This window comes from Macadamia integrifolia, chromosome 5 (assembly GCF_013358625.1).
Source record: "Macadamia integrifolia cultivar HAES 741 chromosome 5, SCU_Mint_v3, whole genome shotgun sequence".
In the NCBI taxonomy this organism is placed as follows: Eukaryota; Viridiplantae; Streptophyta; class Magnoliopsida; order Proteales; family Proteaceae; genus Macadamia; species Macadamia integrifolia.
In genome coordinates, this window is record NC_056561.1 from 31288890 (window position 1) to 31313694 (window position 24805).

The following is a 24805-nucleotide window of genomic DNA, read 5'->3' on the forward strand; positions in this document are numbered from 1 at the left end:
AGTGCTAGGTGCATTGGTGAGGCCAAAAGGCATAACCTTCCACTCATACAGACCTTCTTTTGTTTTGAAGGCTGTTTTCCATTCATCCCCTGGACGGATTCGAATTTGATGGTAGCCACTCCGTAGATCAATCTTTGAAAAGATGGATGCTCCTGTCAACATGTTAAGCATATCATCCAAACGAGGAATAGAAAATCTGTACTTTACCGTGATTTTGTTAATGGCCTGACTGTCAATGCACATACGCCATGATCCGTCATTCTTTGGTGTCGATAAGGCTGGTACTGCACATGGACTCATGCTCTCAACCAAGAACCCTTTCTTTAATAAATCATCCACTTGTCTCTTGAGCTCGGCATGCTCTGTAGGACTGAGACGGTAAGTGGGCAGATTAGGAAGTATTGACCCAGGCACAAGGTTAATGGCATGCTGAATATCTCTCATCGGTGGTAGTTTATCAGGCAATTCCTCTGGCACCAAATATGAAAAATCAACAAGTAATTTTTTGATTTGTGGGGGATGTTTGACCACTATCACTGGTTCAACAGCCTTGGTAACAAGAGCTATGATTAGGCCGGTTTCTTCACTAAGGGTCAGAAATTCTCTATGGGGCAGCACGCATAGCTTGTTGTCCACAGTGTTCTTGCTGAAATTTTCTTTACATGGTTGCTTCTTTTGCTCAGTGGTTGTTTTGGAAGAGGTCTTAGCAACATTCTTTAAGACATGTTGTCTCCTTAGTTGGGCAGCCCTTAACTTGTCTTTTACCTGAGGTATGTTGAGTGGGTTTAGAATGAATGGTTTGCCTTTGTGATTGAAGATGCATTGGTTCTTAGTACCTCCCACTAGCACATTGTTGTCATAGAACCAAGGCCTTCCAAGTAGTACATCAGTGAGGACCATGGGGATGACATCACACCATACACTCTCTTCATAATCTGAGACCTTCAATGGGACTGAACACCGTTGAGTTACAGCCATGGTGTTGTTGTCTAGAAGAGATACCTTGTATGGCTGTGGATGGGATTCAGTCTTAAGCTTTTCGTCAATGACAAAGGCTTGAGATACCACATTCACACAACTTCCTTTGTCCACAATCACTTGAGCTTTGTGAGGTCCACTAGACATTAAGGTGTAGAAGATATTGTGCCTCCTCCAGTCTTCACCCTTTGTTTCAGACACTAGGATTCTTGCAACCACATTGACATAAGCATGAGGATCATCATTCTCTGGTGTAAGCTCATCTTCTCGTTCATCCTCCTCTCCTTCAATTGCAACATTAACAGTCCAATCGTCATCTTAAGGTTCGTGGATTTGTAAATCCGGATTGGATTTGATGGCACTGATGACAGAGTTGGATCGTCCCCGCGTAGGGCAGAATTTTGCCTTGTGTCCAGTCTTTCCACAACTGTAGCATGTCACAGAGCCACTCTCCCTTCCCATTGGAGCCTTCCCCTTATCCTGTGTATCTTATGGAGCTCGGGTAGGAAATCCAGTGGGTTTGGTTGGTACATAAGGCTTTTTGTTGTTAGTTGGCTGGATGTACCTTCTGAAGGTTGTTTTGATCAGATCCTCTGCTTCTAGTGATTTGTCAAAATAAGTGCTTAAGGAGGGTATCTCGATCACACCAAGCTTCTCACGAATATCATACCTTAACCCCAGTTTGAAACGGGATATGAGCAGTTCTTCATCTTCTTTATGGGCACCTGTTCGTGAAAACAGTTCATTAAAACGATCAATATAATCTCCTATAGTCATAGTACCTTGCCTGAGAGTATTCAGCATGTCGTAGAGTCGACGTCGGTAGGTGGGTGGTAAGAATCTATCGTTAAGGATAAATTTCAAGTCTTCCCAATTGTGAGGCGTCTGACGACTGCGGATCAGCCTATTCTCTTCATTCCTCCACCAGTCCTTAGCTCCACCAGTTAACTTAGTGACAACTAATTGAACTTTCCTTTCTTCAGGTATACGGTACCACCGGAAGTAGTCATCAAAGGAAGTTACCCAGTCCTAGTAGTAGAGGGGATCGTGCCTCCCATTGTACTCTTTCAATTCTAACTTGACCTTGTATGTATCGTCAGGCTGATAAAGCTGATTGTCATACTCATCATACTTATCATTTTGAGCTGTGACATTCCTTCTAGGTTGCATAGTGATTCTTCTGGGAACATTACCAATGCAATTAACAGCAGGTTGAACATTAGTTTGGGCAACAGTTGGTTGGGTGTTAGAATGGGCAGCAGTACTCTCTTTTAGGTTAGCCAACTGTTGGTCATGTCCATCCAACCTCGTCGACAAGGCTTGGATTGCTTTCATCACATCTTTAAGGGTGGGTTGGGGTTCTTCTGTCTGAGCCATAGCTCTGATACCACTTAATGCAGGAGTAGATTACAAGAAACTACCCTAGCAATTTATAATCCCAAACAATACAAATAGGACCAGGAAACAAAGAAATAATATCATCAAATAAACCCCCAATGATACAATACCCATATAGGAGCAAAACCAGCCCAAAACACAACTCGATAGGAAAGAGAAAGACCTGCTATAGAGCTGGAGAGAGAGAGGTGCGGCCAGGTCTGTAGGAGTCTGATTGAGCTGCACTCTTGGGCGTAGATAGTCCCTAGGGAGGGTACAAAAACTCTCAAAGTTGAGAGGATTCTGATCGCTGGTTGTGAAGTTACAAGCTTTCTTGATTTTCTGACATAGGAGAAATAATCGTAGGCTTCAGGAGAGAGAATCAAATCTGGTTTGTAACTTGGACAGATCTGAACTTTTGAATACTCACAACAGTTGTATACTTCAACAGCAGTAACTTTAGAATAAAATAGAAAGCTTTAAACAAGAAGAAACAAAGGGAAAAGTGGGGGAGGAGCGGCTGTCTCGGCCCGGGCTTCTCACCCACGGCTATCTCGGCTGTTCTAAGCAATTGACTGCAATTATTCTTTATTCAAATATGAAATTATGAGTACATAGGCTCCTCTATTTATAGATGGCAGAATAACAATCAAACTACTACTAGGAGCTAGTTTCCCAATAGGACTAGACACTCCTACTTCAATTAGGAGCTAGTTTCCCAATAGGACTAGACACTCCTACTACAACTAGGAATTCAAAATTGGACTAGGAATAATAAACCTATGTGGAAAACAAATAGTCCTAAGATAATTTGGACTCGACATACCACTTACTCAACTCGATGGGCCCAATGGCCCCTAATTAATTAAAAACAACTACTAATTATTCCCCTAGCCGATGGGCCCAATTGGCCCTTATTTGTACTTAGCCACTCAGGTGGACCAAGTAGGGGTTCGGTTGGCTTCTTGGCTGGACCCTAGCCACTCAGGTGGACTAAGGCTGGACCCTTCTTCCTCTCATATTTCTTTTCATAATGTGGATCTACATCAATCTGGGTCTATGAAATTTTCTCCTTTGGGGAACCCAAGTAACTTTTTTTGCTTGGAGCTGATGCTACAGAGCAAAGTTGTCTTCTGCTGGGCCTACTGGCTGGACGATTCATTAAAATATTTTTTATTGACATTTAAGTAGAGCTCAAGTTTAGAGCTTGTGTTTGGCTGATTGATGTCCCCAATGCCCTCCCTGCCTGGGGTAAAAGATAAATCATGAGGAGCTTACTGACAGGAATTCCAGCAACATGGTCTTATTCATCATAACGCTATAGTATAGTGCTCCCTTTATTTTGTTCATATGTTTCTTTAGACTATTTTACTGGTATACCATTATTGAATATTTGTTTCAGAAACTTACTGCTATATCTTTTATGCCACCAATGATTTTCCTTAGGCTATTCAAAGGATGAAGAGAAATGGGATGCTGAAGGTGATGATTTGGCTGAAGTAAAAGAACTGCGAAGGAGTAAATGGTCACATGATGTGGATGAGGAGGAAATTGAAAAAATTGAAGGTGCTAAAGGAAATTTTAATGCCCTTTCGGGCTTAATTCAAGCATATGGCAAGGGAGACAAATCTGTTCATTGGGGTGACCAGGTATATGTTGTATTTGTCATGCTTCCCCTTGAAACAAGGTCTTAAATCTTGGTTCTGGCATCACTTTTTTCTTTTGTGGGTTGAAAATTTAAACTAGTGCTTGAAATTTTCTAGTTCTCTTGAAATCTGATTCAAATTTTGAGTTCCCATGAAATATGATGAGCTCACTTATTTAAGTTCTCAGTAGGTGTTGTTAATTAACGCACTGAGATATGTGCCAGTTGGTAGTTTTGACTGGTTGATCTACTAGGGTTAACAGCACTTCAACTAGTACTTAGTCTTTAGTCAACAGCGCGTTGACTAATTTGTATATGCTTTTCTTAAGTTGAGACATCTTCTTAACAACATGCCAAGTGTTGCTTTTTTCCTTTTCTCTTTGTCATGTGGTGTTTTGCTTGTCGTGTTACTTATCTAATGCACCAATAGGTGTAGGTTAGGTTTTTGGGCTTTAGTAACCTCTAAAAAGTGAAGGTGAACAGATTTTGGTGAAGAGTAATTGTGGCGAAATATAGTTTGAAGAAGAGTTGGAGAGAAGATCATTTAATCAGTCCAAAGGACGTGGAGTATGGAAAAGAATATAACCTAATTGAATGATTGGATCTGAAGTTTGGAAGTGGTGTCAGATATTGAGAGAGAGGGAGATGGTATAATACTTGTGTGGTATTCGGTATGGAGGCACCTCTTGGTAGACAGTTGCTGGACTTCTACCTGATTGTGCAAAACAAGGTGAGCAACTCAAGAATGCTATGAATGGTTTGGGTAGAGAATACCTCCACAGGTGGATACTCTTGTGTTTATGAATTTTTTTCCCAATTTTCTTCTTTGTGACACCCTAACTGGGAAACCCCTGGGAAACCCAGGACAAATTTTTGAATTTCTTCAAAAATTTTGCTTCTAACTGCATGCATTCACTTAGTTCGCATATATCATGCACACATGTGTGTATGCATTGTTGGTGTAGGATGTCTTGTATTCTGTCGCAGTTTAATCCAGGGAGTACCGATGCAGGCCCCAACACAACTGAGGTCTTGCTTGTCGGCAAGATTAAATGAATGCCATGTGTATTGGATTGTTTCCATGTTATGGATGTCTTTATTATATATCTATTATTTCACATGTGGATTTTGAATATCGTGATTGATGTGATCGTGGTTTTGTGGACGTGGATTATAATGTAGTGTATGGTTGTAGTTATAGCATTGACGGTCTGAGGCACGGTGTGGCTGAGGCAGAATTTTGGTACCATGGGCCCAGAGGTTAGTATTATGATTATGACCATAGCTCTGATGGTCTAGGGCACATTGTGACCGAAGGAGGATTCTGGTACTGTGGGCCTAGAGGTTAGAGGATGTATACATGTATGGATATATTGGTTGAACTGTATGCATTTAGATTGCATTGGGCTAGGATCATTTCCCAGTGCTATAACCTCTTACAAATAGGGATGATTTATTGGTTAATCTCACTCGGTGCTAGGTCTTGAGGGACAGCTATGCTCAGGTATGACGCACAATATCCAGATGGGCATAGCATGGTACGACGTACTGTACGCATGGCTATTGAACAGCATGGGTGACCGATATGTAGGATTCTGGGACCATGACTATCAGGAGTTACTATTTTTGTTGGCTGGGGGACTGAGGTTCTTTTCAAGATTGGCTTACACTTGCTTGTAATTAGCTTGTATCTCTGGAGCTCGATGTACTGGAGAGAGGATACCACCTACGTTGCTTATAGCACTTATACCCGTAGTTCAAACTTAGTAATTAGAATGAAAATATAATGTGAAAATGGATCATGCGGTTGTGCATTTATGGCATCATGCTTATGGACTATATTGTGAGCATGCATTTGGCATCATGATTGGATGTGTGTACTTGCCTGCTTACTCTTCACTGGGCTAGTGTAGCTCACCCCCGTGGATTTCTCTTTTTAGATGGTGGGACCAGAGCTGAAGTGGACAGGAGTTCAGCAAAGGTTGTGAGGTTGTTTTTTCCAGACAGTGTGGATTGGATAGTTGTTCCCATCTTATATGATATGTATGATGTATTATCTATGTAACTGTGGGTTAATTCAAACTGAAATATTGTAATTATCATTAAAGACAAATCACCACTGGTAATATCAAGTTATGATTTTTATATTCGTACTCTGATTATATTAGTGAACCTGTGGCATTGTGAGTTGGTTAACTGATTCTGTGATCCTGGTGGAGGTAGGCTGACTGGGTTCGGGAATCCAGTGTTGTATACCTTAGCCTATAAGAGGCAGGGTGTGATAGCATGCACAAGTAAATTTTGACCATTCAAACATGTACACCAGTTTTGGATATGTGTGTGGGAGTATGCATATGGGTTTTCCATCAGATCCTTTGATGCTTTCCACCAACTGTTAGGCCAGATTTGGGAAACTAATCCATAGGACAGAATCGCAGTGACCCAGAGTTAGAAAACAGTAGGGCAGAAGTAGAGAAGAACAATAACTAAAGAACTAATCAACAGATGAGGCTGAAAAACTGGTTAAACTCTGGCCTATTCCTGCTGTAATTGTGGCCAAACTATCATTGGAAACCGATGGTTATATTGAGAATAAAGGTGGACAGAAAATATCAACTTTTCAAAACAAGATTACCTTCTAAGTTCCAGATCTGATGAACCTGCAATTCTAGACAAGTGTTGACCCAATCAATTTATCAAAAATTGGGTGTCATTCAACTGTTGGATTGGCTGGATTCTTTGCTGGAAGTTTGAGATCACAAGTGTATAGAAACTAGTGTTGCAGGGACTGAGACTGAGGAATAGAGCTCGCAGAATATGGAGTGAGTAATAACCGAACTAAGGCAGAATATGGAGTGAGTAATAACTGAACTAAGTCAATAGGAATGGCAGTAATAATGTTAGAATCTAACCTACAAAATTAGAGCTTCAGAATACCATGTTAGTCACTCGCGCACTCCTTGTATAGCTTGCTGAAAATTAGTGGATGGGAAGAAAGGGGATAACTCCTGGTTTCACCACCATTCACCACCAAGGCCTGTAAGAGGCTTCACGACCACCCAATCAAGGCCTCACCACCTTAGGTTTGCTGCTGAATCACCACAATGGCTTGCACGTCTCATGAGAGAACACACAACGTTTAATGCTGAAATCATGGGGCCATGTTCCCCCTAGTTGCATATATAAATTTTGAGGCATGAATACATATTTAGTGACTCTCCATGTGTAGGAGAGACTTGACTAACAAGCGACTAAAAAATTAGTGACTTTTCTAGAAAAGAAATCTGCTAACTCCTACATGAAAAGAAAGTAACAAAATAACAATTAATAAATTAGCTATTAACCCACTAGTAAGACCCATTACAAAAATAGAAACTAAAGTAGTAGTAGATCTAACAGAATATTCCAGCCAGCAATTGTCTGATGTAATCTTCTAGACGATCTCCTCTCCTTGTAAATCACATCAAGCCCACCAAATCTTTGTCCAATCTTCTAGAAGAGCATCCATAAGTGCTGGTCGTGGGACTTACTAGAACCAGAACCAGGTCTAGTTTTGGCCTTAGTTCTTTCTCCTCCTATGTTGGTACTGTTTGAGTTATGCATCATCTTTGTTTGGATTTTTATTTTTTATTTTTTTTAATAATAATATCTTTCTTTGGAGTTCTTTGTTGGACGTAATCCTTTTCTTCAGGATTCGTCTGGAATTCTGGTATGTCGCTGAGTTTATTCTTAGACCACAGCCATCGATAAAATTTTGACAATTGACCTATTGGCTTGTAGCTCTTGGAATCTGCCAAGTACGTGTATTATGTATGGTGAACTGGGTGAATTGGTTACATTTTCCTGTGCTGTAAAATGTGCCGCTGGTTTTGTATCTTGGGGATGTTTTGGGGATGTTTTGGCTTTTATTTCTGGGTCCTGTTTCTCCTCTTTGGTGGGGCTGCTCCAAGAATGGTAGGGTAACCTCAGTGGTTCAATCAGATTACTTTTTCCACTTTCACAACATGGTGGTGTATTTAGTGCCCAGGGAAATATATAAAGATTAGTAGGATGTCTTAGGATCTTAAAGTGGAAGCATGATGTCTGCCTATTCTTCTGGAGTTATAAGGAGCTTTCTTGTTTAGGGATGTCTTGGAACGGTTCTCCCAAAAATGTCACTATGACCCCCTGCCCTTTGAAGCATGTGTAGGGTTCAATTTACAAGGTTATTGCGGCAGGTACTTGTAGGGAAAGGATGTTTTTAAATACCATGCTGTGCTTTTACCTGATAATGGCCTTACAGGTGTATCATACCTTGAGCACTTTTATGCTTTTTTTTTTTTTTTTTTTTTTAGGGTTGGGGGGTGGGGGGCACCAATCAAATATCCATCATTGCGATAAAACGTGGGTTGATCAGGATTCTTTTTGAAGTAAGAGGGTAGATGGAGGAGATTTGAATAGGCATGGCTATAACATTGTGTATCTTTTTCCTATATCTTTGAATAGTAATTGTTAGAATAAGGATAAGTGTGCCGCAAGGGCATATTGGGGTTTTCCCCCTCCACCGACCCTTATTAGAGTGGGGTGGTTGGATGGGGGGTATACTTGTAATTATTTTATAGTTTCTGTTTTATACTCCTATTATGACTCTATCATGATTTTATATTATGAATAGAGGACTCGTGTGATCAGTTAAAGACACAAACATTCTCCCATTCATCCTGTTAACATGATATCAGAGCTTAATTTCTGATCTAGATTTTCAGTTTCCAACCCCTTCTCCTTCAAGAAATGTAGAGCTTCATCACCTTTGTTAGCCTCCATCTTCTCCCACCTTTACCCCATTAACCTACCATAGGACAAAATCTAGTGGCTGTCCTATACCCAACCTCATGAGCTAAAACACCAAAAACCCTTGCAAGAAAATTAGGGTTCTTCACCCTTTGCGATTTTTTTTTCTTCTATTTTTTGGGAGTGTGGTTTCTTCCTCTTTAATGAACTCTTTTGTGAGGCCTGTACTCTGGCTAGACTCGTTCCAGGTATTTACCTTTAAATAAAAGAAGCTCTTCTATTATTCATTTGGTTCACTCTGGTGTATAGGGCCCATCTCGTTGGACATCTAGTTATGGGAAAAGGTGGTTTGTGTCATTTATTGAGTGTCATTCTAGAACTAGTTGGATTTACATGATGCAGCACAAAAGTGAAGTGTTTAGTTGCTTTCAGTGGTTCCATAAAATGATTCAGACATAGTTCAATGCAACTCTGAAAATTCTACATAGTGATAATGAAAAAGAGTACATGGAGGGTCAATTTCAAAAGTATCTAGCTGATCATGGGATTCTTCATCAGACAAACTGTGTGACACTCCTGCTCAGAATGGGGTGGCCGAACATACGAATAGGCACTTGCTGGATATTGCTTGAGCGAAGATGTTTGTTAGACAGGTTCTATCTCAGTATTAGAGTGATGTTGTCCTCACAACAGCTTACCTAATCAATCATATGCCGACTCGTGTTCTTAACTCTCGAACTCCTGTTGAGGTTCTTCAAGGGACTATATCCTTCCTGGTTCCTACAAAGACTTTTGTGTATGCATGCTATGTTAAGGATCATCATTCACCAGGAAAATTGGAACCTTGAAGTATTAAGTGTATCTTTCTGGGTTACTCTCCTACACATAAAGGATACAAGTGTTACCATCCTCCTACCCAGCGTACTATGATAACAATGGATGTCGTGTTTCATGAATCTATTGGTTACTACACATCGTCACCTCTTCAGGGGGAGTCTGGTATTACTAGTGAAGAAGAGATGACTCTGAATCTGCTTGCTCCACCAGTGTACCCATCATCTTCACCTCAGGATTCTTATGCTCCACAAGACAGTGAGGGGATAGAACGGATTATTCAGGGGGACATTCCTATTACTCCAACTTAGGGGGAGATGACTCCAGTTTAGAGAACATTGGTGAAATCCAGAGGCAAATTGAAGACTCCACTCTTCAAGTTTATCATAGGGGATATACCAGAAATAAGCAACTTCAGACCATCCCCACTACTACAACACCTTTACACGTCCCTTCGCCAACCCTGGAACTAGAACCGACTGAGCCTCATACTTCAGGTATAATTTCTCCTTCTGATCAACCTATTACCCTCAGAAAAGGCACTAGGACTTGTACTCAACACCCTATGTCTCATGTTTCATATGATTCCCTTTCTCCCTCCTATCGTGCTTTTGTGGCTTCCCTTTCATCTACTTGTGTGCGGGGCAGGAAGCTCTTGTAGAAAAAAAAATTGAAGGCCGTAATGGAGGAAGAAATGGATGCCTTAAAAGGGAATTCTAAATGGGAACTTGTGACTCTTCCACTTAGGAAGAGACTTGTTGATTGTAAGTGGGTGTTTGTGGTAAAACAGAAGATCGATGATTTTGTTGACAGATACAAGGTGAGGCTTGTGGCTAAGGGGTTCACTCAGACTTATGGAATTGACTACTAAGAGATGTTTGCTTCGGTTGCCAAGTTGACCTCTGTGCGAGTGGTACTCTTATGTGCTGTGAATCTAGGATAGTTACTCCAACAACTTGATGTAAAAAATGCTTTCTTCCATCGAGAGCTTGATGAGGAAATTTATGATGAAAATTCCACCAGGTTTCTCTAGCATAAGGACTCAATCCATGGTCTATTAGTTGAAGCGTGCTCTCTATGGTTTGAAACAGTCACCTAGAGCGTGGTTTGAAAGATTTCACAGGGTGATGACATTTGTGGGTTACAAGCAGAGTAATGCTGACCACACATTGTTTATAAAGAGGTATGGTGAAAAAGTTGCTATGCTCATTGTCTATGTGGATAACATCGTGGTAGCATGAAATGATAGTACTGAGATTGATCATCTCAAGGGTTTTCTGGGCAAAGAATTTGAGATAAAAGATCTTGGAAAGTTAAGGTACTTTATTGGGATTGAATTTGCAAGGTCATCAAAAGGCATCTTTCTCTCCCAAAGGAAGTACATCCTGATTTGTTATCCGAGACAAGTATGTTGGGTTGTTATCCTTCTGATATTCCTATGGAAGCTAGTACGTGGCTCAAAAACAAGGAGGGTGAACCAATTGACAAAGGCCGTTACCAACTGTTGGTAAGAAAATTGATATATCTCTCTCATATGAGACCTGACATTGCTGTGGCTGTGAGTTTGGTCAGTCTGTTTATGTATGATCCTTATTCCTCCCATATGGAAGCTGATATGCGTATCTCACGATACTTGAAGTCAGCTCCGGGAAAAGGGATCCTCTTATCTCCTCATGATCATCTCCAAGTTGAAGCTTATACAGATGCTGATTGGGTTGGTTCACCTAACAGAAAGTCAATCTCTGGTTATTGTACCTTTGTAGGAGGGAATCTTGTCACTTGGTGCAACAAGAAGCAGAATGTGGTGGCTAGATCTAGTGCTGAAGTAGAATTTCTTATCATGGCTCAGGGGATTTATGAGTTACTATGGTTGCATACACTTTTGGATGATATTGGTGTACATGTTTGTCTTCCTATGATGCTTTACTGTGATAACCGGACTGCTATCAATATTGCTCATATTCCAGTACAACATGACCTAACCAAACACGTGGAGATCGACAGACACTTCATCAACGAGAAGTTGGATGCTGGTTTGATTTGTGTTACTTTTGTGAAGTCTGGTGATCAACTAGCTGATGTGTTCACTAAAGGGCTGGTTAGAAACTTGTTTTATCCTAGTTTAGTCAAGTTGGACATGTGTGACATCTATGCACCAACTTGAGGGGGAGTGTTAGAATAAGTATAAGTGTGCCGCAGGGGCACATTGGGATTTTCCCCTTCCACAAACCCTAATTAGAGGGGCGGTTGGATGGGGGTATACTTGTAATTATTTTATAGTTTCTGTTTTGTACTCCTGTCGTGACTCTATCATGATTTTATATTATAAATAGAGGACTTGTGTGATCAGTTAAAGACACACAAGTATTCTCCCATTCATCTTGTTAACAGTAATACAATACACAAACTAGAAAAAGGAAAGAAATAAAGAAATAGCAGCTTTTGTGGATCCTATGCCATCAACTGTAATCTTCATCTTGGAACTGCAGTACTAACTAAAAAATCGTTTAAGAGGTGATTCTAAACATCTATATTTTTTTAATCTATAAAAAATATCTATATTTATATACATAGGTACATGCATACATGAGAGTCATCATGGCATGCCAAAACAATCAACTAGCTTTGTCTTTGTTGGCTACTGTTTGTGTACAAGGTTTCATAGAAATTGTGTTAAAAATTTACAGAAATTTGGACACACTTACAGGTCACATCTGGTCGTCCCTGTGGTGACTCATGTTTTATGCATTTAATACTGCTCTTGGACTTTGTATCCCTGGAAACTGGAATAGTATCATTGTTCTTTTATTCTACTTTAAGTCAGGTAGGAAAACAAAATGGAATAATATGCTGTGAGAGATCAAAATCCTTTCTTGACTGGAAGAGTAGAGATTGCTAGGAGATGAGTTCAGGGCATCCTTTGCAGAATCCTATTTTTACCCGAACCCAACCCCAAAAAAACCAAGCAACCCTGAACCTCATGTCTTTTGAGACATTGAAACCCAATTCTGCTTAAATCTCTGTACGAAACGTTCTCCACCCTACTATTTCATGAGTTGTATTGAGGTGTGTAGGGATTTTGGCAGAACCCTACAAACCTAACTCTTATTTTATGAGGTATGTATATGCTATGTTTCAAGGTGCATATTTGGAAGAAAAGGGTAAAGGTGGCATGGGTGCTGTTGTGAAGGGAAAAAAAAAGGGTTTTTAATCTAAAATATTGAGCCTGTACAGTTCCACTTCTTCAGGGCCTCGGGGAGGTGGATTGAAGTCTATCCTAATCTTCAACATTTTTCATACCAAATTGCTGCATTCAGACATGACCCAGAGTCTTCATGCTGGCGGCCCAGTCCCAAGTTTTTTATTCTTCTCTAATTTCAGAGTACCTTAAGAAGTCCACCTAGTTCATTTGAGAAGGAAAAGTGTGAAATAATGGGCATGGTGGTTATAACAAAACAATGGGTTTAGAGTTCATGAAACTTGACTCTGACCAAACCAGCAATTGGTATCATATCTAAGTTCACTTGTCACTTACCTGTCAAACGTACCCTTCACCTAACCCTGTTGTGGGGGTGGGTTAGTTTTCCTAGTTAACCTGCTTAACAACTCACAAATCTCCTGCAGTTAGCTAGAGGACTTATGACGACGGTTTAGACATAGTTGGTTGTCAACTTGTCTTTTAAATGAGGAGAATTTACTCAATTCAGACCTGGTCCATTTATTTGCCCTTTCTTTTTTGGGGGTGACCGTTGCCATTTCTTTTTAATTATGCTTCCTTCAAAAACTTATTTTAATCAATTTCAAAGTTTCTGATGTTCTACCTGAATCATTTGAATTTGTCATTGGTATTCATTTTTACTTTCCATGGTAGCTTTTTTTCTTCTGCTATAAAATTGCGGCTCTGGATTGGCTCTCTCCTTCAAAAATTAATTTACGCTAATTATACGAGTACATGGATGGTCTTTGTATTGTTTAATGAACAGGGAGCTGTGATGTGGTAATTTATGCAACCTATGCTTGTTATATACTTCATATTATGGCTTGCTAATCATTACATGTCATTGTAATTCCCGGTTAGGTGTCCCTGCTGATGGCAATGCTGAAGGTGGGGTTCTCCTTTCCGGGTTTTTTACTGGCTAGTCCAGTGTTGTGTTTTCTCTTAATAAAGTTCTTATATATATATAAGAAGTCATTGAGTTGTTTCATATGATCTTTATCTGTTTCAGGTTGGCAAGACGGGCTTCTCAATAGGTGCTGCCAAAAGGCATAATTTCTTGTCTTTAATAATTGGGCCTGGTTCGGGCTACAACTTGGTTAGTAAGCTAACTTCCATTGTTCATTCTTCAATTTCAGACAACTTGGATTGAAACCAAATATAGTCTATGAAAAGATTAATCCTACAGTAGGTCTCTGGTTAACCAAACTTGGTCTGGAATGGCTTTGCAGAAGTCGAACCCATTACCCGAAGAGGAGATTGTCAGTGCAACTGAGACGAGTGGAGAGCAAAGGCGAAGTGTATTCCAAGAGCAACTTCGTGCAGAACACGAATCCTTCCGAGCAGTCTTTGACAGAAGACGACAGCGAATCAGTGTGTTTGAGATGGAAGATGAATAGTGTTAAAACAATACAAAATGGTTTTGTCTACATTTATTATATGAGAAGTTTCCTGCACTTTGGTTGTAGGAAAAGTTCACCCATCAATGTTTACCCAAAAAAAAGGGAAAAATACAGCCATCAATGGCTGTAAATGTCTGCACCCCTTCCCCTACCATACAGGCTCGATAGTACGCTCCTTACGGCATCTGAAGGCGTCGGTTGAGGAAGTGCCTGAAGGAAAACCGTCCCCTTTTCCGTGTTAGCTTCTTTTAGGCTGTATGGCCAGAGAAGGTATCTTGGCCTTAGGGCCTTAACTGTACAATTCAGATAATATTGTGGTTAACATGAAAGAAATATTTTGAGGTTTAGTTCGATGTTGTAAGAAATGGTGCATTCTCTCTATTTGTGAATGATATTTGGATTTTTGAGTTGCTGGGTCAGAGCAGAGCATAGTCATTCTGGTCCGTACTTCTGGAATCTGGGTTGACTATGCTTGTCGAACTGTGATGGAGTCTGAAACACATAGATTTCATATATATATATATATAGATTGCGATATGTCATTAAGTATTTAGAACGAATGTTGTAATTCAAACATTGGAAATGCGGGATGAATTTACTTCCAGTACAATGTAAATGAATGGAAAGAATGATTCTTATTTTCACCCGAATGGGTAATTATTACCTTCCAAGGAAGCAAAGCAATCAATCACCTCCATATCCTTTTAATAATGGGTTGTTTAGTAAGTTTTAGAATTCTATTCTGCGGTCAGGCCCAAAAAATTATCTTTGATCTTTCTTATAAACTACTTAATTAACCCATCAAGGTGGGGTTACATTTGGATTGTTGGTGTCTGTTTTCTAATTAGAAAAGATGAAAGTGTAAAATAAGAATTTTAGTAAAATACATTTCATTATTAAATTGAGATGCGCACTAGGGGGAGGGGGTGAATTAGTGGTGCGCAAAAACTCGGAACCCAATTTGTTCATCTCCTCAGCTCACTTGTTGGTTTCATTGGTACTCAAGCACGAGTTCAACATGGTCACCCACACATGCATACATATAACATTCATCTCGCAACCACATCCTCTTGTGGGAACAAGCTAACAGATCCTAGAGATATAGCCAAGGAGTTTGCTTCTTTCCTATCCACCCTATTTCAACCCTCTTGATCCCTAATTCATAGAGTGTTTGTTCCCACTAATGATGTCCAACCTTGAACTTGATTACGTGCTAGATTCCATCGTTTGATGAAGTTTGTAACATCATCTTTTATTTTATGCTTACAAAGCCCTTGGTTCTGATGGTTTTCAAGCTATTTTTTATAAAAAATTATGAATTTATTGAATATTGACTTACGTAACTTTGTTACGAGTTTTTTCAGAGACATGTCCTTTCTTTTTGGAGTATACCACACTCTTCTGTGCCTTATTACCCCAAAATAAATAAATAAAGAAAAAGAAAAAAAAAAGAAGACAGAAAATGCTTCCCTTGTTGAGGAATTCAGACCTATAAACTTGTGTAACATCACATGCAAAGTTATTGCAAAAATCTTGACTGATAGACTGAAAAGAGTACTCCACAATATTGTTTCTCATTTCAATCGGTCTGTTTCTGGCAGACAAATTACTGATAACATCATTATTTCCCAGGAAATATTTCATTTCCTCTAACGGAAAATAGGTGAGACTGATTTTGTTGCTATAAAATTAGATACGATAAACCAGAATGTGGTTTTCTTAGAGCCATCTTTGATTTTTCTAGAGTTTGGAAATAGATGGGGTGGCATAATTAGTTATCTAATAAGCTCATAATCCTTTTCCATCAAGCTAAAAGACTATGCTTTTGATTTCTTTGAACCTTCCAGAGGAATTTGATGGGGCTGCCACTCATCCCCTTCCTCTTTATTGTTGCTATGGAGGCCCTGTGTAGATTGCTATTTACATATGATCGTAATTTGTTTAGAGGAATTAAGGTTGCTAGGCATGCACCAGAGATTTCCCATCTCTTTTTTGCTGACTATAGAGCAACCCAAGGGGACATCTCAATCATTAAATGCATTCTTGACCTGTACTCTTAACTTTTCTGATTTGACCATATACTGCCAAGAGCGGAATTGCTTTCAGCTTCTAATGTGTATGTTGTTGAAAGATTATCCATTGTAGGACTCTAGGGATGAATGAAATGAGAAAGACTCTTCTTACTTGGGCACCAATTTGTTTCACCCCAGAGCTAGGAGAATAACTTTAAGGTGAAGAGTAGTTTGGAGAGGGTGGAAGAAAGTCTTGCAAGATCACGAGCGGTAATTCGTCAAGCTATCATCTCACGTAACTATACCTCAGACAGAGAAGAGCAATTCATCCCCAGAGAACCCACAGAAACCCATATAGATTTCATCAGAGCCATATTGAGATGGTGAAGAAGTTCAAGGTATGGCCACGTGGAGAAGGAGAGCCACCCCTTGTTCATGATGGGCCATTGAACAACATCTACTCCACAGAAGGGCATTTTATCAATGAGATGGAGAATGAGCTTAGCCCATTTGCAGCCCATCATCCCGATGAGGCCCATACCTTATTCCTTCCCTTCAACATTGCCAATGTCATACATTACCTCTACAGACCCCTCATTTCCTACTCAAGGGAACCATTGCACCACTTTGCTATGGACTATGTCCACATTATATCAAAGAAATACCCTTATTGGAACAAAAGTAGGGGTGTCGCCATTTCATGGTCTCTTGCCATGATCGAGGACCAGACATTAACAGAGCCAATCCAAAGTTTTTCAATATATAATTAGAGTTCTCTGCAATGCAAACGCATCGGAAGGTTTTTAGTCGAGAAGAGATGTCTCTCTACTTGAAGCTAACCTTCACTATGGAAGCCTTGATATGCCACCACCGAGCGAGGGTGGTCCTGGAGGATCTCGTCCTCCTAGCAACCGTACAATCCTTGGCTTCTTCGCAGGTGGGTCTTATGGCTATATAAGAAAAATACTCATGAAGCATTGGAAAGAAAAGGATAACGAGATCCAAGTCTATGAATACCTCCCTAAGGATCAAAATTATTACAAATTAATGGGTCAAAGTAGGTTTTGCTTGTGCCCCAGTGGATATGAAGTTGCAAGTCCTAGGATTTTTGAAGCCATACACTCAAGTTGTGTCCCTGTGTTAATCTCATATCACTATGCTCTACCGTTTAGTGATGTACTTGATTAGAGTTAATTCTCAGTGCAGATTCTAGTTGAGAAGATACCTCAGATTAAGATAATCTTAAAAGGAATCCCTCAAGCTAAGTATTTGAGACTACAGAAGAAGGTGATGAAAGTGCAAAGACATTTTAAAACCCATCAACTCTCTAAGCCTTTTGATCTCATACACATGGTATCAGAGCGCGTAGGGCCAACACCCATCGATCCTAATATTTTTTTTTTCTCTTCTCGGTTCTCTCAACTTCTCATCACTGTTAGCTACTGCTACTATCTTCTTCCATTATTCTAGTCAGTCTCCTTTATCTCCACAATGCCTATCGATCCACCACCATCCATCACTACTGCTGCCTCTAATACAAATATACTTGCTTGTCTCAAAAGCTCCAACGAGCCTCTTGCCACTCAAAAGCCAAAAGCTCCAATGAGCCTCAACCCTAAATCAAAATATTTTTTTTTCTTGCATTATCTCTTGCAATCATGTGGCCTTCTTCATACTATCATGGCCGACCCTACTCCCATTCACGATCCAATTGAAAGCTCCAACGAGCATCAACCTTAATTGATTTTTTTTTCTCTTCTCTCTCTCTTTTCTCCTTTTTTTTAGGTGACTATGTTTTCGGCGACCAACATTGCCCTCAAGATACTATTCAAGTTACAGTGTGGCGTGAAAAAGACACTTCAATCACTATATTATAATGTTCTAGGCAACCTCTGTTACCCTCAGGATTCTACTCCAGCTAAAGTTTGGCATGAATAGGATGCCTCAATAATGAAGGTCCTCCGATTATATGATTATGTACTCAGTGATCAAAGTTGCCCTCATGATGCTACTCTAGCTAAAGTTTGGAGTAAACAGAGTGCTTCAATAATGAGTATCTTAATTGCCTCTCACTCTGAGGAGGCCTAATCCTTCGCATATTCTAACAAAGGCCCTTCGCCAGGCATGATTTTCTTCTCTCTAGGACAAGCTGTGGATTCGAGCGCTCAAATGCCCACCTTGAGGGGGTGTATCTATCACACTCCATTCACCCAGGATTGGACCGGTGACCAAGTTAACTCTTGTTAACCCAAAACCTACCAAGATCATCTTATACAATAACCCTAGCACAACATACACACACACACACACTAAGTCAAGAAATTTCTGTATTTCAACGGAAAGTCTTACATGTAGACACCTATAAATACCCCAGAACTCTTGATACCCAAATTGTATTACATAATACATATACATATGGGTCCATAGGCGTGATATATACACAAGAATTACAATTTAAACAACCAGAGTACAACAGGGGTAAACATCATAAAATAATAAAAAAGAAACCAAGGTTGGTATCAGTATTGCTGTCCCGCAACACAACTCTCGCACGGGCACTCGGTCCCATGCCGAAGATCTTCAGGGACCCACCAGTCCTCAACTGAAAACTCTACAGTGGGTCCCGACTCTAGCTCTTTAGCCGGATAAGCTGCAAGATCATCTAAAAAGTGGCGTACACGTGGGATGAACTCACTAGCCCAGTAAGTGAAAAGAAAGATTAAGCAATCATTTGTAATACAAATGCACCTATATGTATACAAGTCCATTTTTTATTTATCCTAAACCACCTAAACATCACATCTAAGTCATAGGTCATATGCTACTTATAGCCACAGTGCGTGTATGCCCCGAGTATGAGTCGCGAATCCTATCTCTCGTTATGCCCTTAGGTTTGTTGGAGAAACCAGTCGTGGATACTGGAAAAGTAAATGGGCCTTACCTTGCATTAAAGTAAAATGGGCATTGCTCTGCATTAATTTAAAAGTAGTACGATTGACCCTCTTGTTATATCACCAAAGTTGTCGACCATCCTAGTGATCGGCTGGGCGTACTTCTAACCGCCACCGTTGGTACACAACCTCAGGCTTCCTCCCAGTGATATATCCAACACCTAAACCCTTTATGGGAAGGTTCGTAGCACTGGGTTATGTTATTCCTAATTGCATGCTCCTATATGAGATAATATGATTGCAAAGTGCCATCGCGTCCCATTCCATGAGCCACAAATGCATTCGTGTCTAAGCCAACTACGACATCTAGTTTAGCAATGCATCATATTCAATAATTTAAATTCATCTATCTCATATCCCAAAGTAGGAATAAACATTTAACAATTTAAGATATCAGCATATCAAGTCATAAATGAATTTCATAATACACACATCAATGCAGACAAATGGCATTCAAGGATGACTAGGCTACACACAATAATGAAATGATGATATGGCTAGTCTACAACAATTATGGAATGATACAAATCTTCTCACTTACCTAGTTGTGTACGAAGTTCACCCTTGGTACGAGGAAGATCCGGTGTTCAACGATGTGAATTTCTAGTACAACCTATCCCAAAAGAGGATGAGCTTAGTATCTTCACTTTAGGCTCATAACCAATGGGGTTCGATGATCCCAACATATTTAGAATTATGAAAGTAGGTTGCCCGACAAATTTGGGCCCAATCAGAACCCATTGGGTCAGATTGGTAGGTCAATTGGCGGGCCAAGCACCCACCAGTCCCTGCTAGCCTATCGATCCAGGGACACTGTTGGACTGGCGGGCCAAGTGCCCACTGGTCCTTGCTCGCCGATCAGCCCAGGGGCCCTACCTGGACCAACATGCTCGGATTGGTGGGTCCATCCACTTTCAGGGCACCCACCAATCAGAACTGAGATTTTGTTGTTCCCTTTCATTCTTCAACCCACCTTGGGGAAACCACCACGGGTCAATTCGACCACATTCTCCACAAATCTAAGGTTCCATATCATGATTCCAACATAGATCTAGGATCAATTCAAAGTTCCAAGCTCGGGTTTTACCTCTTTGCTCAAGAACACTTCAAAAACCTCAAATCTTCTCTTTAGCTCAACAGATCAACAAATGCTTCACAAATCTTGCAAGTTCTTCCTCTAAATCCTTCATAAACAACATATAGGTCCTTTATTAAACCTTAGATTTACATTCTCAAGAGAGATTAACAAGATCTAAAGGATTCCTACCCAAATCATAGGATTTCACTAAGGGTTTCATGAGGGTTTAAGAAATACAGTCTTTACTCACCTCAAATCGTAGATTTCGAGATGAGGGTCACTAATCCGGTGTCGGATTCAAAGGATCTGACCCCGATGATGCACAACGATCATCTTCTTCCCCATTTTCTTCTTCCTTCTTCTTCCCTTCTCTTTCTTCTTTTTCCCTCTCTTCTTTACTTTTCTCACCCATCGTGTAAAACAATAAATGAGGGTGAAGAAAAGTAATAAATGCTATTTATACTTAGGTCAAAATATCTAGTGACCAAAGTGGTAGGTCACATTGGTGGGTCCAACCCATCCATGACCACCCACCAATCGGCTAAAACTTAGCCGAATTATTGGGATTTTCGATGTGACTTGGCCCCGACACGTATTTCTCTCTCTGTGATTGGTTAATGTGCGCACTTAATATAAAATACGGCCACGTACCTTTATTATGCGTACGTAGCCCGGTGATATGTGCAAATGCACGACTTGGGCACACGGACTTCACTAGGCACCGACCCCAACTCATCTGGCGAACTTGAGTTTAGAGTCACCCTTGCCATCATGTTCCATAAGGTATTCGCCTCGGCTCTCTCGGGTTCAGGTCCTGCAAGACTAAATCGAACCAATCGAAAAATTAGATCGGGTTTAGAGAGTAGGGTATCACAGTATCAGCAAGAGTTTGAGTTTCGCTCTGCCTTAGACACTATCACCACCAATGCTGACCTATCTTCTCCTACTTGTAGGAGTCCCACTGGTTACTAATCTCTACTTCCTATTAGGACTCCTAACCACTAGAGTTCCATATGATATCAAACCCTATCCTCTCATAGAGTATGTATTCTAATGTAACTCCTCCTATTAGATCTCCTTATCAGATAGAGTTTCAAATCATGTGGATTCCTATCTAGGCCCTATATATAGACCACTAGGTTGTAATTTGTTCAAGTCAATTAATACAATGTAGTTCCATTAATTAACAGCATGAAGCCATTGATGGAGCTTGAATCAATATATGTTCTTGAGCAAACCACTCCTTCATTGAACCTTCCCCATAAACCCTTCAGTGTGTTCCAACCTTAGCACACCAAGCACAAGAAGGTAGAGAAATCACTTGTAGAGCTCAGAGAAATCAATGGTTGGTTTCCCTAGAAATCCAAGTGTAAGAAATCACTTGCAAAGATCTTGTTTCACCAAGAGCATGAGACTACCGGAGACGGAGACACTAAGAGCTTAAAAATTACTGCTGGAGATCAAAGCCACTACAATGGCGATCGGAGATGAAGAAGATAAAGGAATATTTTGTAAATTTTACCGCATATTTGGAATTATTCGCAAGAACACATTTTAATTTTAAAAAAATGGTATTCGCGTATTATTCACGACTAATTGGCAGATTTACTACGGGTAATGCCTTCTCTGGATTAGTGATCCACCTTCTCTGGATTGAGAGCGGATCAGGTCCTCGCACGAGAATGGTTCTCGTATAGGTCTGATCTACACATATAGAATCCATCCAAAGATAAACTCTGTGGTGAATTCTATCAGTGTGGATCAGACCGCATGAAAATGGGTATGAGAACCTGATCCAGTCTTTGAGGTAATGCCACCTCCTAAGTAGTAATGATCTGGCAGTAGGAAAATGTTGTCCTCTGGTAGTATCCCTGTTGGTGGTCACAGTGTCAATGCATCTGAATCCTTAATCCCCAATTTGCATTCTGGCAGCAGAACCACCAACAATCAAATGGGCTCAGATCTATTTAGGGGTTGGGAGAGAGAGAGAGAGAGAGAGAGAGAGAGAGAGAGAGAGAGAGAGAGAGAGAGAAGAAAGTACTAATTATATATAAATTAAATCAGAAACGGCTACCAATCAACAGGAATAAATGTTTCCTTAATTTTTTTTTTTCCAAGAAAAGAACGCCACTCAAAGAGGACCAAACATAGTAAGAAGAAGAATGAAGAAGAAGAAGATCAAACATTGAACTCAAGCCTCTGTCTGAATTCTGATATACACGGATGCCGATTTTATAAGTGATAGAACCAATTTAGCAAGGCTTTCCAACCTCGCAATTAAGTGAACCAGCGAAGCGGGTGAGCCTACTAACGAAGGTTCCAGGCTTGAAAGAGATCATATCCTTCTTAGGGAAAGGTCTCTCCTTGAAGGGAACTCCTGACTCTACAAAGAAGGCACCGTTCACTAGAAGATCTCCCTCGGACCTCCATATCCAGTTCTTCCACACCTCCTGGGCTGCGTAATCCCTCTTTGTCACCTCCTTCGCTCCTATTGTTGGTGGAGCAATGAATCGGTTTCCCTGACTCACAATGGTTGGGTGCTGACTTCCACCGATTGCGTACATTAGCCAATGGGTGTAGTCATTGTTCACAACGTGGAAGAATCCCCATCGGCATCTAGGCATCCTCTGTACCAATCCCCTCCCAAAGTGGTTGAATGCCACCGTGATCTGCATCTTCTCGTCGGCCGAGTAGCTGTCACTTGCTCCGAACAACATCACCTGCAATATTGGACTCCGTGTAAGTGTTGAAACTTGTATATAACTCATCTTTAAAAGCTAATCATTAAAGAGAGAATATCCTGAGTCCTTATATGCCTCAACATGAGATGAAAGATTACTACTTTCGCGTGGAACCCAATAGGCCAATTACTAGTTATGTATATATATACACCTCGTTGTGGTGGGTGAAGTGGTTGTTGGAGAGGGTGACAGCGGTGGAACCCATAATGGCATCGATGAGGCCATCCTTGCAGCGAGACATGGACAAGTGGTCGACCCAGATATTAGTAGCCCCGAAGAGGGAGACACCATCTCCATCACTGGCTGTGCGGTAACCGTAATGGTCGACGGAGTCACGGATGTTGCCACCAGTTCCAGAGACGATATCGTGAACGTGGAGGTTGGTGATGATGACATTGTCAACGAACTGAAGGGTGATGCCGCCACCATAAGCGATGTGGACATTAGCACCACGGCCATCGATGGTCTTGTTGGAGGTCACCATGAGTTCTTGGTTGAGGCGGATGATCATGTCACGGGCGAAGTAGATCCAAAGGGGTTGCTTTTGGATAACTCCGTAACGTAGGGTTCCAGGCTTGGGGTTGACCATGTCATCGTCGGATGCGTCGGTGACAACGTAGTACTTACCTTTCTTACCACCTCTTGTCTTCCTTCCAAACCCTAACACGCAATTGGAGTAACGCCTCCGCCTCTGGGCCCAGAGAGGATCGCACCTCCAGCACCTATCGATAGGGTTCGTCGCCAGGCATGGCCCTGCGTACTTCTTCAATGACCTTCTCGTGCTGTTCCCCGCCGCCATCAATGCCCTGCAAAAAAAGAAAAAAGGAGGCGTCTTATGATCACTCTCTGTGGTCTCTGAGGGTCTCTAGCTTTACGGAACATTCGAAAAAGAAGAAGAAGAAGAAGAGGGACCCACTTGTCGAATTTAGAATTGAAATGATTGGTGACTTTTTCGGGATTGGGTTCGAAGTTGCTGATGGTACGTTGCTCCGCCTCCTTGGCTCGCTTTTGCCACACCTCATCCAATTCTCCGATGTGGGCTCTCACCGCATAGGTGAAGAAAACGAAGAAAAATAAGATGCTGTACTTCAATGACTCCATTTCTTCTTCTTTTCTCTGTCTCTCTCTCTAGGATTTTTATCTATTAGAGAGAGACAGAGATGATGGTGGTATTGGATGGAAGATGGCTAAGTGGTCTCAAGTTTAAAACGATTTAAATCGGTGTTTGAATGATACATAGAAAAATTCTCACTGAAACAATAGAGCCAAGAAGCCAAAAACCAACCAATAGTACCCCACGTGTGCCTCTACAATGCAGAATTCATTTCTGCTATTTGGCTCCGTTAACGTGGGCTTGAAGCATTAAAAGCGATTCATGTGTTTATATATTGGAAGGAGAGAGCTTAAAGATAGTGGAGAAAACCAGCAGAGTTGAGACTTTTGGGGCTAAAAACTAGGCTTTCCACTAATTTTGATTTTTGACATGTAACCGTCTCGTCCCTTGTTTTCTGTTTTCTGTTCCTGTTCCTTTTCTTTTTTCCTCGTCCTTTTCCTTTTCCTTTTCCTTTTCTTGTCTTAAACTTAATTCTTCATTTTGGCCGTTAAAAAGGAGAGGTGTTGAAACATTCAACGCTACTGCACTTTGTATCCCTAGAGAGGTTAACAATACTGTTGACTCTCTAGCAGGACAAAGTGTTGTCGATACCGTGTGGCCTAATTGAACTCCATGGCTCCAAGAGTTATGATCCATGAATTTCTTGGCCATATGTAATCCTCAACAATTTTTTTCTATATTCCCCCCC

At 40.7% G+C, this 24805-nt stretch overlaps 2 protein-coding genes and 1 pseudogene across 4 annotated transcripts in view; 2 read left to right on the forward strand and 1 right to left on the reverse strand.

Annotated features, from left to right (window-relative positions):
• Positions 1-14568, forward strand: part of LOC122078008 — a 43599-nt gene extending 29031 nt beyond the window's left edge. Inside the window, exons 10-12 of the mRNA XM_042643885.1 lie at positions 3798-4004; positions 13831-13917; positions 14051-14568. Coding sequence (XP_042499819.1) covers positions 3798-4004; positions 13831-13917; positions 14051-14218 — 462 coding nt within the window. The 3' untranslated portion in view covers positions 14219-14568. The remainder of the gene's footprint in view (positions 1-3797; positions 4005-13830; positions 13918-14050) is intronic.
• Positions 14569-16604: 2036 nt separating this feature from the next.
• Positions 16605-17703, forward strand: LOC122078009 (annotated as a pseudogene).
• A 4587-nt stretch (positions 17704-22290) lies between these two features.
• Positions 22291-24805, reverse strand: part of LOC122079696 (pectate lyase-like) — a 13000-nt gene continuing 10485 nt past the window's right edge. For 2 of the 3 annotated variants that reach the window (XM_042646376.1, XM_042646375.1), the window contains exons 4-5: positions 23155-23809; positions 22291-22982 (exon numbers count right to left, since the gene is read on the reverse strand). In XM_042646376.1, coding sequence (XP_042502310.1) covers positions 22515-22982; positions 23155-23802 — 1116 coding nt within the window. In that variant the 5' untranslated portion in view covers positions 23803-23809 and the 3' untranslated portion in view covers positions 22291-22514. Of the gene's footprint in view, positions 22983-23154; positions 23810-23919; positions 24787-24805 lie in introns of those variants that run through there. The other variant, XM_042646374.1, reaches the window with a different exon arrangement.